Genomic DNA, 16,217 nt, shown 5'->3' on the forward strand with positions numbered 1-16,217 from the left:
TCACCTCAGACTTAATGTTTAAAACCAAACTCCTTATCTTTCCACCCAAACCCTGTCCTCCCCATTACTTTTCCATCACTTCACTTCAATAGAGAAGCAGCATGGCTCAGTGGAAAGAGCCTGGGCTATGGAGTCAGAGGTCATGGGTTCAAATCCCGGCTCCGCCAATTGTCAGCTGTGTGACTTTGGGCAAGTCACTTCACTTCTCTGTGCCTCGGTTACCGCATCTGTAAAATGGGGATTAAGACTGTGAGCCCCCTGTGGGACAACCTGATCACCTTGTAACCTCCCCAGCGCTTAGAACAGTGCTTTGCACATAGTAAGTGCTTAATAAATGCCATTATTATTATTATCACTGTAAACAGCACCACTAACCCTCCTGTCTCCCAAGCCCATAGAGGCTTGACTCCTCTCTCTTTCAACCCACATATTCAATCTATCACTAAATCCTGTCGGTTCAACCTTCACGACATCGTCCTTTCCTCTCCATCCAAACTGCAACCACGTTAACCCAAGCAAGTACCCTCTCCCACCTTGATTACTATACCAGCTTCCTTGCTGACCTCCCAACCTCCTGTCTCTTTCTCCCTCCAGTCTATACTTCACTCTGCTGCCCAGATCATTTTTCTACAAAAATGTTCAGTCCATATTTCCCACTCCTCAAGAACCTCCAGTATTTGTCCATCCACCTCCACATCAAACTGAAACTCCTTACCGTCAACTTTAAAGCACTCAATCACCTTACCCTCTCCTACTTCGCCTCGCTACAACTCAGCCCACATACTTTGCTCCTTGAATTCCAATCTCCTCACCTCTGTATATCCTCTATCTTACCATCCCTCCCTTTTCATATCCCACATTTAGTCTCCTCACCTTCAAATCCATATTGAAGGCAAGTTGCCTCCAAGAGGCCTTCCCTGTCTAAGCCCTCATTTTCTTTTTCCCACTCCCTTCTGGATCTCCCTGACTTGCTCTTCCCACAGCATTCATGTATATAACTGCAATTAACTTATAGTAATCCCTGTTTCCCTCGCTAGACTGTAAGATCTTGTGGACAGGGAGTGTCTGTTATTTTGTTGTATTGGACTCTCCCAAGTGCTTAGTATAATGTTCTGCACACAGTAAGTGTGCAATAAATAGGGCTGATTAAATAGTACCACAGTTGCTTTTATTCAAAGTGAATGAATGGTAAGCGCTGAATAAACACGATTGAATGAATAAATAAACCAGCATAGGTAGTATGTTCATATTTTCCCACCGAATCGTGGGAAACGCAAATAGAAAATTAAAACTTATACTCTTTTTATTTTAGGAAAATTCAAGAATCGTGCGGGTGAAGGTTATAGCCGGAATTGGCCTAGCTAAAAAAGATCTCTTAGGAGCTTGGTAAGTATTTGGCAAGTCAGGTAACTGAAATTTTTTAATAAATGAAACTACCTTCTCAGTGGCATGGCGTGGGCAGCTGAGGTGGTCCCCGATGTTCAGATTTGCTAGATGAAGAGTGGGGAGGATCTTGGAGTGGTCACATTAATTCTTGAGTTTCTAAATTAAAGTATTTAAGTCTCTACGTTGGCCATCTTTTAGCACCATATTTAAACAAATACCAAACTGCCACATTCTTCACCTTATGTGTCAGAAGGTGCTCATTGTTCTTGGATGGATGCTCTTTTTCTTTGTTGCTCTAGACCAGGCAATCCAGTCATATTGGTATGTGGTAAGTGCTGTTTAATAACAAACACTTTCACACTTAGATATACATAGTTAGCACCTCATAGATTGGTATTTCCATTTCCTTATCACAGTTAAACATTCCTTCTGTCTTTCACCCTCCCGGTTGTTCTGGTGCCAGACTACTTACGCATTTGTAAATTACTGTTCATTTAAATTGGTTTGGTTGTAAGGAGGAACCACCTTGAAACAAACATTTTTTAAAAAATTTATTTTAAAACTAATTAACTGGTCAACTTAGACAAGACCATTATATACAGAGGGCCATATTGGGGAGCAATTTGTATTAGATTAGTAGAATCTTATTAGATTAAGGTAGAAAATTTGTCTATCAAATCAGCTGGGTCTTTAATGAGGGTGCTTTTTTCTTCACTTGTGCATTACAGATGTGTGAGATTCTTATGCATGTTGCGAGGCTAAGCTTATTGCTTAGGTACACTAGCAAATACTCAAAATGGTTTTGCTGAATTTTAAAAACTTCGGTTTCTTTTGGTGTGGCTTTACCTCTGAGTGCTGCTGGCCTAATCTGAATCTCCTTCACACTGTTGTTAAACCCTTTGTCTAGGGGACCAAAATTGGTAGACAAAAGGAATAAACTCCTCTTCCTATTTGTAGACAAAGGGGAAAACTAGGGAAAGCAATGGGATTCTTCATAAACTCTCTACTTGAAGAATTTCCCCGTTTCCTCAATTTCCCTTTCTTGAATCAGGTATCCTAAACGTTTTTGCTTGGGAAGCTATGTTGCATTCCTGGTGATTTGTACTTTCATTCAATCGTATTTATTGAGCGCTTGCTGTATGCAGAGCACTGTACAAAGCGCTTACGATTCAAACCCAGGCTGTTGGGACTGTCCTAATCCCTTTAAAAAGTTGATAAAACTGTTAGCATTTTTGTGGTCACCAAGTCCTTTTTTTGAAGTGTTGTAGCATACGCCCCTTGGATTCCGCCTTATATTTATCCTAAATTTTTACAAAGCAAGTATCACTGAACTCTTCAGTTGCTTGCTTATACATATTTTGGGTTCAATTACGTGACTTTGTGTTATTTGAGAGGTATAAAATTGCCATTGATGGGAGTTCAGAGCTGATCCTAGAAACTGTGTATTTCTAGATGTTTTTCCATTTGAAGACTCTGAAAGAGGCCATATAGTAATGTAAAATACTAAATTGGTAGATCTGTTTACCTTAACACGTACCTCATGTTTTAATATGCTTAATTCACAAAAAGTCAGGTTTCCTTGTTCATCTTGAAAACCACTTAAACCCATCAGATATTACCTAACGAAATCCAAACAAGGCAGTGAGTAAAAATGAGCATAAGCGTGTGGACGCATTATTACGATATTTATTGACTATGATTGATGCTCAAGCAGTTATTATGTGCTAAGTCTCGTGTTATCTACAGGGTCAAAATTCCCTCTTCTTGTTCAGTCGCAGGAAAGAAATGGTATGTTCTCCTCATTTTACAGATGAGGTACAGAGAAGTGAAGTGACTTGCCCAAAGTCACACAACAGACAAGTGGTGGAGCTGGGATTAGAACTCAGGCCTGAGCTCTAGCCACTAGGACACACTGCTTCTGTGTGCAAGCACTGTATTAAGCACTTGAGACAATACAATAGTGGACACGATCCCTCCCCTCAAGTAACTCATTCAGAAAGAGTGTCTTTTTTTAATCAATCAATTCATTCATTCAGTCGTATTTATTGAGCACTTACTGTATGCAGAGCACTGTACTAAGCTCTTGGGAAGTACAAGTTGGCAACATCTAGAGACGGTCCCTACCCAGCAGCGGGCTCACAGTCTAGACGGGGGAGACAGACAACAATACAAAATATATTAACAAAATAAAATAAATAGAATAGTAAATATGTACAAGTAAAATAAATAGAGTAATAAATTTGTACAAACATATACACAGGTGCTGTGGGGAGGGGAAGGAGGTAAAGCGGGGGGATAGGGAAGGGGAGAAGGGGGGAGAGGAAGAAGGGGGCTCAGTGTGGGAAGGCCTCCTGGAGGAGGTGAGCTCTCAGTAGGGCCTTGAAGGGAGGAAGAGAGCGAGCTTGGCGGATGGGCAGAGGGAGGCCATTCCAGGCCAGGGGGAGGATGTGGGCCAGGGGTTGACAGCGGGACAGGCGAGAACGAGGTACGGTGAGGAGATTAGCAGCGGAGGAGCGGAGGGTGCGGGCCGGGCTGTAGAAGGAAAGAATGGAGGTGAGGTAAGAGGAGGCGAGGTGATGGACAGCCTTGAAGCCGAGTGAGGAGTTTTTGCCTGATGCATAGGTTGATTGGTAGCCACTGGAGATTTTTGAGGAGGGTAGTAACATGCCCAGAGCATTTCTGCACAAAGATGATCCGGGCAGCAGTGTGAAGTATAGATTGAAGTGGGGAGAGACAGGAGGATGGGAGATCAGAGAGGAGACTGATGCAGTAATCCAGTCGGGATAGGATGAGAGATTGAATCAGCAGGGTAGCAGTTTGGATGGAGAGGAAAGGGCAGATCTTGGCGACGTTGCGGAGGTGAGACTGGCAGGTTTTGGTGACGGATTGGATGTGGGGGTGAACGAGAGAGCAGAGTCGAGGATGACACCTAGATCGCGGGCTTGTGAGACGGGAAGGATGGTAGTGCCGTCAATAGTGATGGGAAAGTCAGGGAGAGGGCAGGGTTTGGGAGGGAAGATAAGGAGTTCAGTCTTGGACATATTGAGTTTTAGATGGCGGGCAGACATCCAGATGGAGATATCTTGAAGGCAGGAGGAGACACGAGCCTGAAGGAGTGGGAGCAGGGGCAGAGATGTAGATTTGGGTGTCATCAGCGTAGAGATGATAGTTGAAGCCGTGGGAGCGAATGAGTTCACCAAGGGAATGAGTGTACATAGAGAACAGCAGGGGACCAAAAACTGACCCTTGAGGAACCCCTACAGTAAGGGGATGGGAGGGGGGAGGAGGAGCCCGCAAAAGAGACTGAGAATGAATGGTCAGAGAGATGAGGAGAACCAGGAGAGGACAGAGTCTGTGAAGCCAAGGTTGGATAGCGTTTTGAGGAGAAGGGGGTGGTCCACAGTGTCGAAGGCAGCTGAGAGGTCGAAGGGGATTAGGATCAATCAATGAATGCGATTTATTGAGCACATACTATATTAGGTGCCCAGGAGAGAACAGTACAGTGTAGTTGCTAGTCATGTTCCCTGCCTGCAAGAAACTCACTGCTTAGAGGAGAAGGACATTAAAATGTTTACTGACTTTTGGGTGTGGAGAATGGAAGGTGAGAGGGATATGTACTTGATTCAGTGCTCTGCACACAGTAAGTGCTCAAATACTGGTGTGGTGGTGAATATCAAGTTCTTTAGGAGTTCAGATCCAGGTGACTAGGCGGTGTAGAAAGGAGGGCAAATGGGAGGAAGGAGGACCTAGTCAGTGCAGGGGTCTTGGAAGAGGTGTCACTTTTAGGGGGGTACTTAAGATGGAAGAGAAGTAGTCTGTCAGATATGAGGGTGGATGTGGGCAAGGGGTTGGAGGTGAGACATGTGGGATTAAGGTACAGTAAATAGGTTGCCATTAGAGGAGTGAAGTGTGCAGATTGGGTTGTAGTGAGCAGCAAGTGAGGTAAAATAGGAAGGGAGAGAGCTGATTGCCTTAAAATTGTTAGTAAGTAGTTCTGCTTGATGTGGATTGGCAACCGTTGGAGACAGGGGCAGTGGGAACTGAATGACTTTTTAGGAAAATAACCTGGACAGCAGAGTGAAGTATGGACTGGAGAGGGGAGAGGCAGAGAGGTCAGTAAAAGAAGCTATTGCAGAAGTCAAGGTGGGAAATGTGAGAGCTTGGGTCAGTGTTGTAGAAGTGCAGGGGGAGAGGGAAGGGCAGATTCTAGAGAAGAACCAACAGGATTCATGACAGATTGAATATGCAGTCGAATGAGAGGGATGAGTTAATGATAATGCCCAGGTTGTGGGGTTGTGAAGGATAGAGTTTGGGCAGGAAGGTGAGTTCTGTTTTGGACATGTTAAGTGTGAGGTATTGGTGGGACATGAAAAGGGAGATGTCCTGAAGACAAGAGATGATGCAGAACTTTAGAGAAGAGAGGTAGGATTTAGGTATTATCCACTTAGAGGTGGTAGTTTGAAACCAGGAGATCAAATTAGTTCTTCAAGGGAGAAGGGTGTAGAAGGAGAATAGAAGGGGACCCAGAACTGAGCCTTAAGGGACTCCCACATAGTTAAGGGGTGGGAGGCAGAGGAGGAGCTGGCCAAAGATTGTGAATGAGAGGCAGGAGGAGAACCAGTGTGATGCCAAGGTTAGATAGTAATAATAATAATAATAATAATGGTATTAAGTGCTTACTATGTGCAAAGCACTGTTCTAAGCGCTGGGGAGGTTACAAGGTAATCAGGTTGTCCCACGGGGGGCTTGCAGTCTTAATCCCCATTTTACAGATGAGGTAACTGAGGCACAGAGAAGTTGTGACTTGCCCAGGGTCACACAGCTGACAGTTGGCGGGGTCAGGATTTGAACCCATGACCTCTACCTCCAAAGCCCATGCTCTTTCCACTGAGCCACGCTGCTTCTCTAATAATAAGATAATATTTTAAGGAGAAGGAGATGGCCCACAGTGTCAAAGGCAGCTGAGAAGTCGAGGAAGATTAGGATAGAGTGGAGCCCACTGGATTTAGCAGTGTCAAGGAGTCTCATGAAATACCAAAAACCTAGGATCACACCAACCGAATAAATTGTGATCTGTTTATTTTTGAGTTGCAAGTTAGAATTAGGAATTCATCTGATAAGTGGTTGGAAATTTTGAGAAATACCTCCAGTTTGACCTCAATTCTTTGGCAAAGTGTTTTTTCAGGAGAAAAGTTGACTTGAAATTTAGGGCAGGTTATTTTGAATGATAACTTTTTTGTGGTAAAAAGAGGAAAAGTATAACTCGCAGGGTAAAAAGAACATAATGTAATTCTTTAATTTTTTTTAACAGTGATCCTTACGTGAAAGTGACGATGTATGACCCAGTAAGAGGATGCCTTACCAGTATTCAAACCAAAACTGTAAAAAAGGTTAGACCTCACAGTATTTCAATGAATTTTGAAATCTGTCTTTGTGATAAAATATAAAAACCTTAGTCAAACTCTGTTCATTATCTTTTAGACGTTGAATCCAAAGTGGAATGAAGAGATGTTTTTCAGAGTAAGTATGACTTTTTATTACATTAAAGGTAGAAAATGTTTTAAAGGAATCTAATCTTTCCTTTTCAGGTTGTTGTTCAAGCGTGACTAATAGGAATTTCCCTAGATTTTTATTCTAAATGATCTTAACATTTTGTGGCCCCTCAGGTGACTCATTTGGCTCTGTTGTGTTGAATATTTCAAAGTGACTTGGTTTATCCCCCCCTAGACTTAGTGGTATTTATCGAGCCCTTAGTGTGTGCAGAACACTGTATTAAATTCTCAGGAGAGTATAGTATAGCAGAGTTGATAGGCCCATAAGGTGCTTACAGTCTACAAGGTGAGGTAGATACTAATATAAATTATAGGTATTTATATAAGGGCTGTGGGGTTGAGGGTGAGGTGAATATCAAGTGCTTAATGGGTGCAGATTCAACTGCATAGGGGAAGAGATAATTTAATTGGGGAAGCCCTCTAGGAAATGTGTTTGGGTTTTTGGCGGGGGTGGGGTTTGAACTAAGGCTTTAAAGGTGGGGAGCGTGGTGATCTGTCAGAGAAGCGGCGTGGCTCAGTGGGAAGAGCCCGGGCTTTGGAGTCAGAGGTCATGGGTTCGAATCCCGGCTCTGCCAATTGCCAGCCGTGTGACTTTGGGCAAGTCACTTCACTTCTCTGGGCCTCAGTTGCCTCATCTGTAAAATGGGGATTAAGACTGTGAGCCCCACATGGGACAACCTGATCCCCTTGTATCCCCCCCAGCGCTTAGAACAGTGCTTTGCACATAGTAAGCGCTCAATAAATATGATTGAATGAATGAATGACTATATGGAAGGGGAGGGCATGGGCAAGGAGTCACTAGCAGAATAGATGAGATCAAGATAGAGTGAGTAGTTGGCATTAAGTGCTTGGTACAGTGCTCTGCACACAGTAAGCGCTCAATAAATACAATTGAATGAATTAGAGGAGTGAAGTGTGTGGGCTAGGTTGTAGTAATAATAATAATAATGATGGCATTTATTAAGCACTTACTATGTGCAAAGCACTGTTCTAAGCCCTGGGGAGGCTACAAGGTGATCCGATTGTCCCACTGGGGGCTCACAGTCTTGATCCCCATTTTACAGATGAGGTAGCTGAGGCACAGAGAAGTGAAGTGACTTGCCCAAAGTCACACAGCTGACAGTTGGCGGAGGAGCCGGGATTTGAACCCATGACCTCCGACTCCAAAGCCCATGCTCTTTCCAGTGAGCCACACTGCTTCTCACTGAGCCACGCTGCTTCTCAAGACTTTGAAGTTCTTGAGGAGTGGGGAGATGTGGACTGAATGGGTATTTTTTTGTGGTTTTTTTTAAAGAAACGTGATCTGCGCAGTAGAGTGAAGTGTGGGTTGGAGTGTGGAGAAATTAGAGAGGAGGCTGATACACTAGTCAAGGCAGGATATAAGTGCTTGAGGAGCAGTGTGACCTAGCAAAGCACGGGCCCAGAAGTCAGAAGATCTGGTTTCTAATCCTAGCTCTGCCACACGCCTGCTTTGGCAGCGTGGCTCAATGGAAAGAGCCCGGGCTTTGGAGCCAGAGGTCATGGGTTCAAATCTCGGCTCTGCCAACTGTCAGCTGTGGCTTTGGGCAAGTCACTTAACTTCTCTGTGCCTCAGCTACCTCATCGGTAAAATGGGGGTTAAGACTGTGAGCCCCCCCGTGGGACAGCCTGATCACCCTGTAACATCCCCAGCGCTTAGAACAGTACTTTGCACATTGTAAGTGCTTAATAAATGCCATTATTATTGTTATTATTATTATAGTAAGTAGAGATGCCCCAGAGGACCTTTAAAATCAACCCACATCTCAGAAGCATTTGTTAGTATGTTTGGTTTTGTTCTCTGTCTCCCCCTTTTAGACTGTGAGCCCACTGTTGGGTAGGGACTGTCTCTATATGTTGCCAACTTGTACTTCCCAAGCACTTAGTACAGTGCTCTGCACACAGTAAGTGCTCAATAAATACGATTGATGATGATGATGATGATGATGAAGCGCAGGGCTGGGAGTCTGGAATCCTGGGTTGTAATCTCGGCTCCCTCCCTTGCCTGCTGTTTGGTCTCGGGCAAGTCCCTGTGCCTCAGTTTCCTCATCTGTAAAATTCGTATTCCCCCTCCCTTTTAGACTGTGAGGCAGGGACTGTGTCTGATCTGATTACCTTTATATTTTATCCCAGGTTTGGCACATAGTAAGTATTTACTATTTCCTCTCCATCCAAACCGCTACCCTGCTAATTCAAGCTCTCATCCTATCCCGTCTGGACTACTGCACTAGCCTTCTCTCTGATCTCCCATCCTCGTGTCTCTCTCCACTTCAATCCATACTTCATGCTGCTGCCCGGATTATCTTTGTCCAGAAACGCTCTGGACATATCACTCCCCTCCTCAAAAACCTCCAATGGCTACCAATCAATCTGCGCATCAGGCAGAAACTCCTCACCCTGGGCTTCAAGGCTCTCCATCACCTCGCCCCCTCCTACCTCACCTCCCTTCTCTCCTTCTACTGCCCAGCCCGCACCCTCCGCTCCTCCACCGCTAATCTCCTCACTGTACCTCGCTCTCGCCTGTCCCGCCATCGACCCCCGGCCCACGTCATCCCCCGGGCCTGGAATGCCCTCCCTCTGCCCATCCGCCAAGCTAGCTCTCTTCCTTCCTTCAAGGCCCTGCTGAGAGCTCACCTCCTCCAGGAGGCCTTCCCAGACTGAGCCCCTTCTTTCCTCTCCCCCTCGTCCCCCTCTCCATCCCCCCGCCTTACCGCCTTCCCCTCCCCACAGCACCTGTATATATGTATATATGGTTGTACATATTTATTACTCTGTTTATTTATTTATTTATTTATTTTACTTGTACATTTCTATCCTACTTATTTTATTTTGTTGGTATGTTTGGTTCTGTTCTCTGTCTCCCCCTTTTAGACTGTGAGCCCACTATCGGGTAGGGACTGTCTCTATGTGATGCCAATTTGTACTTCCCAAGCGCTTAGTACAGTGCTCTGCACATAGTAAGCGCTCAATAAATACGATTGATTGATTGATTGATTGATATTTAATACATACTGCTGTTATTATTAGCCAAAGTTAGGATAGTGATTCCCTTTATGGAGATGTTTTTGATACCTCCTGTTGAGACTGCCCCCGAACCTGGGATCTGTCTCCATACCTTTTCTGCTTATCTAATTCAGATTAGTTCCACTCAGATAAGTGCTAAATTCAGTGCCACCTGCTGAACTCTTGACTGGCCCCTCCCATTCCCCAGGCCTTGGATAACAATGCTTTTATTGTAATGGATGCTTGCGGGCGGCATAAAGCACTTTATCATCTATGCAGAGGTCGGTAATTATTTGGCTGGGAGGCCAAATAACAGCCAGATAAAGTGCTTAAGGTAGGGAAAACAGTGTTGCTCACGGCAACCACTGGCAATATTACTCCCCAGAGAGATTATTATTCCGTTGTTATAAATCTACAGTTGAGATAACCAACTACTACCTTCACTTACCTAGCTGCACTGATCAGTTTGTACTGCTGTCCGGCTAAGGAAATCAGGAAACCTGAGTTCCAGCCCTGCCACTGGCCTGCTGTGATCTTGGGCGAGTTTCTTAGCATCTCTTTTCGTTTCTCTCTCTCTTCATTTGTAAATAAGGACAACATTGGCCTCTTCCTACATCACAGGGTTGTTGTTTGTAAATTAGGACAACATTGGCCTCTCCCTACATCACGGTGTTGTTGTGAGGACATGAAAAAAATCACTTTGGAAACATTTTTTTAAAAAGCACAATTCAAATTCATATTATTATTAATAATGACCAGGGAGAGGAGAAGCAATTGGAAGTTGTTGCTAATCAGTGGTACTTATTGAGCACTTACTCTACACAGAGCACTGTACTAAGAACAGGGTGGGGAATAGTGCTTGACAAATACACTTCCCCACTGCCACCCCCCAAAAAACACACACACAAAAAACCAGGGAAGGCTTCCTGGGGTACCATCAACACCTCCCAATCTTTCACCCTGATTGTATCTTGCTCTTGTTTTGTCCACCTCCCTTGTCTTGCTCTTTGTTCCCCAGGGCCTAGAACTCTATCTGCTGGAGGGAATGTGTCTCCCAAACCTTGCCCTCTCCCTGACTTTCCCATCTCTGTTGACGGCACTACCATCCTTCCCGTCTCACAAGCCTACTGCATCAACCTTCTCTCTGATCTCCCATCCTCGTGTCTCTCTCCACTTCAATCCACACTTCATGCTCCTGCCCGGATTATCTTTGTCCAGAAACGCTCTGGGCATATTACTCCCCTCCTCAAAACTCTCCAGTGGCTACCAATCAATCTGCGCATCAGGCTGAAACTCCTCACCCTGGGCTTCAAGGCTGTCCATCACCTCGACCCCTCCTGCCTCACCTCCCTTCTCTCCTTCTCCAGCCCAGCCCGCACCCTCCGCTCCTCCGCCGCTAATCTCCTCACCGTACCTCGTTCTCGCCTGTCCCGCCATCGACCCCCGGCCCACGTCATCCCCCGGGCCTGGAATGCCCTCCCTCTGCCCATCCGCCAAGCTAGCTCTCTTCCTCCCTTCAAGGCCCTACTGAGAGCTCACCTCCTCCAGGAGGCCTTCCCAGACTGAGCCCCTTCCTTCCTCTCCCCCTCGTCCCCCTCTCCATCCCCACATCTTACCACCTTCCCTTCCCCACAGCACCTGTATATATGTATATATGTTTGTACATATTTATTACTCTATTTATTTATTTATTTATTTTACTTGTACATATCTATTCTATTTATTTTATTTTGTTAGTATGTTTGGTTTTGTTCTCTGTCTCCCCCCTTTTAGACTGTGAGCCCACTGTTGGGTAGGGACTGTCTCTATATGGTGCCAATTTGTACTTCCCAAGCGCTTAGTACAGTGCTCTGCACATAGTAAGCGCTCAATAAATACGATTGATGGTGATGATGATGATGAAGTGACTTGCTCAAGGACACACAGCAGACAAGTGGCAGAGCCAGGATTAGAACCCATGACCTTCTGACTCCCAGGCGTGTGCTCTATCCACTACGCCATGCTGCTTCTAAGTGACAATCTTAGATGTTAGGCCTTCTCATTAATAATACCTTTTATTAAAATAACACTGTTTTTATCCCCAAAGCACTTCTACATTATTTATACCATTTTGGGCATTGCAACATCCCTGTTAAGTAGATAATTAAATGAAGCCCCCGGCCTGGCCTTTGTGGGCAAACGGAGCTGAATTCTTGAATTTCTGATCTAGGGTGTTTGTTTCCTTCTTGTTTAGTAACCCTCATCAACGCAATAAAACTGTGTCCTGTATGGGATTCCATATTTTTCCTGACGAGACCTCCCTCCGTTAGCTGGAACTTATCTTGAGCTATGCATCAGCTGAGATTTAATTCTTCTCCCTGTATAATTGTGCTGGCCTGTAATCATGCCTTCCTCCTATTACCCTTGTCCTGCTTCCCAATTGAATACCTGCAAGGATCAACCCATGCTCCCCAGGGAACCAACTGTTGTCTGTTTCCCCTATCAGCTTCTCCTAAGGGAACTTTGTTTCCTCCGGCTCGTCTTATCCAGCTTTTCCATTGTGATTGCCTGATCAACACGCAAACTTCTATTGAATGGCCTTCAAAGGAAAAGGAAATTACTGTCCCTCACAGTCATTTATATTATCCAACCAACATCCTCCCGAGCGTGGTCAGGAGTTTCTGGAGGATAAATCCTGCCTGTCCTCAGGCCGGCGGACAAATTCAAGAAGGCAAGAATGCAACACGCTGCACCTACCCTGCTTCTCACGCAATACGATAGGCACTGAGACTAGTCATCGTTAAATGGGAAGGCTTCCTTCCGGGCTAGGAAATTCCTCACAGTAAGGTCAGGGAACTATTGAACAGTAGCAACTTGGCGGAGTCTTTTTAGGATAACCAGGGGGGCTGGATTATTGTAGATGAGAAGGGCCAGTTTACTGAAGGAACAGACAGAAAGAGTAGTGCTGAGTGTCATGTAGAAAATAATAATAATAATGTTGGTATTTAAGCACTTACTGTGTGCCAAGCCCTGTTCTAAATGCTGGGGGGATACAAGGCAATCAAGGTTGTCCCACGTGGGGCTCACAGTCTTCACCCCCATTTTCCAGATGAGGGAACTGAGGCACAAAGAAGTGAAGTGACCCACCCAAAGTCACACAGCTGAGAAGTGGCAGAGCCGGGATTAGAACCCACGACCTCTGACTCCCAAACCCGGGCTCTTTCCACTGAGCCGCGGTGCCTTGCAGCAGCCCCAAAGAAATTTTTGGATCCTTCTCATAGAGGGGCTGGGTGGAAATACTGTAAGAAGTACTTCTGTAGTTTAAACACGATGGCCTAGGGGCAAGAACACGGGCTTGGGAGTCAGAGGATGTGGGTTCTAATCCCAGCCCCGCCACTTGTCTGCTGTGTGACCTTGGGCAAATCACTTAACTTCTTTGTTCCTCAATTACTTCATCTGTAAAATGGGGATTAAGACGTGAGCCCAAGTGGGACAGGGGCTGTGTCCAACCTGTTGTCTATCTCCCCCTTCTAGACTGTGAGCCCGTTGTTGGGTAGGGACCGTCTCTATGTGTTGCCAACTTGTACTTCCCAAGCGCTTAGTACAGTGCTCTACGCACAGTAAGTGCTCAATAAATAAAATTGAATGAATGAATGATTACCCAGTATCTACCCCAGTGCTTAAAGCAGTGCTTGACACATAGTAAGTGCTTAACAAATAATAATAATGATGGCATTTAAGCACTTACTATGTGCAAAGCACTAGCGTGGCTCAGTGGAAAGAGCACGGGCTTTGGAGTCAGAGGTCATGGGTTCAAATCCCTGCTCTGCCAATTGTCAACTGTGTGACTTTGGGCAAGTCACTTCACTTCTCTGTGCCTCAGTTACCTCATCTGTAAAATGGGGATTAAGACTGTGAGCCCTACGTGGGACAACCTGATCACCTTGTATCCCCCCAGCGCTTAGAACAGTGCTTTGCACATAGTAAGCGCTTAACAAGTACCATCATCATCATCATCACTGTTCTAATTGCTGGGGAGGATACAAGGAGATCAGGTTGTCCCACATGGGGCTCACAGTCTTAATCCCTATTTTACAAATGAGGGAACTGAGGCCCAGAGAAGTCAAGTGACTTGCCCAAAGTCACATAGCTGACATTTGGCAGAGCCGGGATTTGAACCCATGACCTCTGACTCCCAAGCCCGTGCTCTTTCCATTGAGCCACGCTGCTTCTCTATGCAATAACAAATGCAATAATTATTATTATTAGACAACATTGCTGGTTACTTTGGTAACAAATGAAGATAATGTTTGGATTGTGGACTATAAATAGTCATCCTCATTCCATTTGTCTTTAAATTATTGATAGGAATAAAGACTCTGCCCTCTAGGAATAAACTCCAGCCTCCCCTGGCTGCACTGAGGTGTAGCAACTGAATCTGGGCAGTGAATGTGTCTATTATATTGTTTTAGTCTCCCCAGTGATTAGTAGGGTGCTCTGCATGCAGTAAGTGCTCAATAAATAATAATAATAATAATAATGATGGTATTTATTAAGCGCTTACTATGTGCAAAGCACTGTTCTAAGCGCTGGAGAGGGTACAAGGTGATCAGTGATGCTTGCTATTCTCCACCCAGATGTCGAGGAAGGCAACCCCCCTGCGAGCATCCTGCTTCACTGGCAGCATGGCTCAGTGGAAAGAGCACGGGCTTTGGAGTCAGAGGTCATGGGTTCTAATCCCGGCTCTGCCACATGTCGGCTGTGTGACCTTGGGCAAGTCACTTCACTTCTCTGAGCCTCGGTTCCCTCATCTGTAAAATGGGGATTAAGACTGTGAGCTCCACGTGGGACAACCTGATCACCTTGTACCACCATCATCATCATCATCAATCGTATTTATTGAGCGCTTACTGTGTGCAGAGCACTGTTCTAAGCGCTTGGGAAGTACAAATTGGCAACATATAGAGACAGTCCGTACCCAACAGTGGGCTCACAGTCTAAAAGGGAGAGACAAAACCAAACATACTAACAAAATAAAGTAAATAGAATAGATATGTACAAGTAAAATAAATAAATAGAGTAATAAATATGTACAAGCATATATACAGGTGCTGTGGGGAAGGGAAGGAGGTAAGATGGGGGGATGGAGAGGAAGCGCTTAGAACAGTGCTTTGCATATAGTAAGCACTTAACAAATAAATGCCTTTAAAAACACACACACACACACCCCACCCCACCACACACCCCCATTTTGCAGGATGACCAGAAGTTTAATGTAGTTGTTTTTGGGGTGTTCTTGCACTCTTGGGGCATGCCAATGATATCCCCATGCTTGATTTTGTGATGTGCAAGAAGGGCCAAGTGAGGGTGGTGGAGAGATACACGTGTGATTTCAACATCTCTTCTCCCCTCCGACCCCCTTTGTCATTGCTGTTCATCTGAGAACTGTGGAGGCAGTGGCTGGGAGGAAAAGAAATGTATGCATATGGGTGGGGAGGCAAGACAGTGCTTCTAGAATCACTCCCCCCTCACCCCTCCAACTCAGTTTAGCAGTGAATTTTTTTTTTAATAAGTGGCAGGGAAAGGGTTAATGTAGGTTGTGTCAGGCACAACCCGACTTGTACCACGCATCGTCTCACGGTATGACTCTTATAATCAAAGTTCATCCTTATAACTCACGTAAATTTCTCACGGCGATTTGGACTGATTCTCTCTTGAGCTCCTTTTAGTTGAGACGGAGAACAGCTGATTTTGAAATATGAATGTACCCAGAAAATGACACTGGGTCTGTTCTCTGTAGTCAGATTATTCTAATCTTCTCCACAGGTTCTGTTTTCCAAACGGCCAGGAGACTTTAGAGAAGTTGCCAGAAATTTAAAAAAAAATTGAAGTTCAGCAGTCATATGGGAAGTGGACTGCATTTGGAGTGTCCCCTGATGGTTTTGACTGTTCTGTGATATTCTGGGCATGCTGATTTAGCAGAAGGGACTTTCTAGATCCTCTAATATTAATGAGAACCATCGCTGTTTTAACTCGTATGAGGAGTTCCTCCTAAAAATGAATTTAGGCAGACTCAGTATACTGTATATCCCATCTCTGAAAGGGGTGTTTGCCTCTGGGCTGGAAGACTCCTGGAGTGGCATCCACTTCCAGTGTTAAGGAAACGAAGCACCTTAGGTTGTAAATAATAATAATAATGATGGTATTTAAGTGCCTGCTTTGTTCCAAGCACTGTTCTAAGTGCTGGGAACAGACTCCTACATTAATATGGTAATTTTA

General features: G+C 44.9%; 1 protein-coding gene across 2 annotated transcripts in view; it reads left to right on the forward strand.

Moving 5' to 3' along the window:
* The window catches only part of NEDD4 (NEDD4 E3 ubiquitin protein ligase), a 145,383-nt gene that overhangs the window by 18,988 nt on the left and 110,178 nt on the right, over window positions 1-16,217 (forward strand). For both annotated transcript variants that reach the window (XM_038750201.1, XM_038750202.1), the window contains exons 2-4: window positions 1,313-1,386; window positions 6,698-6,776; window positions 6,868-6,906. In XM_038750201.1, coding sequence (XP_038606129.1) covers window positions 1,313-1,386; window positions 6,698-6,776; window positions 6,868-6,906 — 192 coding nt within the window. The remainder of the gene's footprint in view (window positions 1-1,312; window positions 1,387-6,697; window positions 6,777-6,867; window positions 6,907-16,217) is intronic.

Source organism: Tachyglossus aculeatus, chromosome 8 (genome assembly GCF_015852505.1).
Source record: "Tachyglossus aculeatus isolate mTacAcu1 chromosome 8, mTacAcu1.pri, whole genome shotgun sequence".
Lineage (NCBI taxonomy): Eukaryota > Metazoa > Chordata > Mammalia > Monotremata > Tachyglossidae > Tachyglossus > Tachyglossus aculeatus.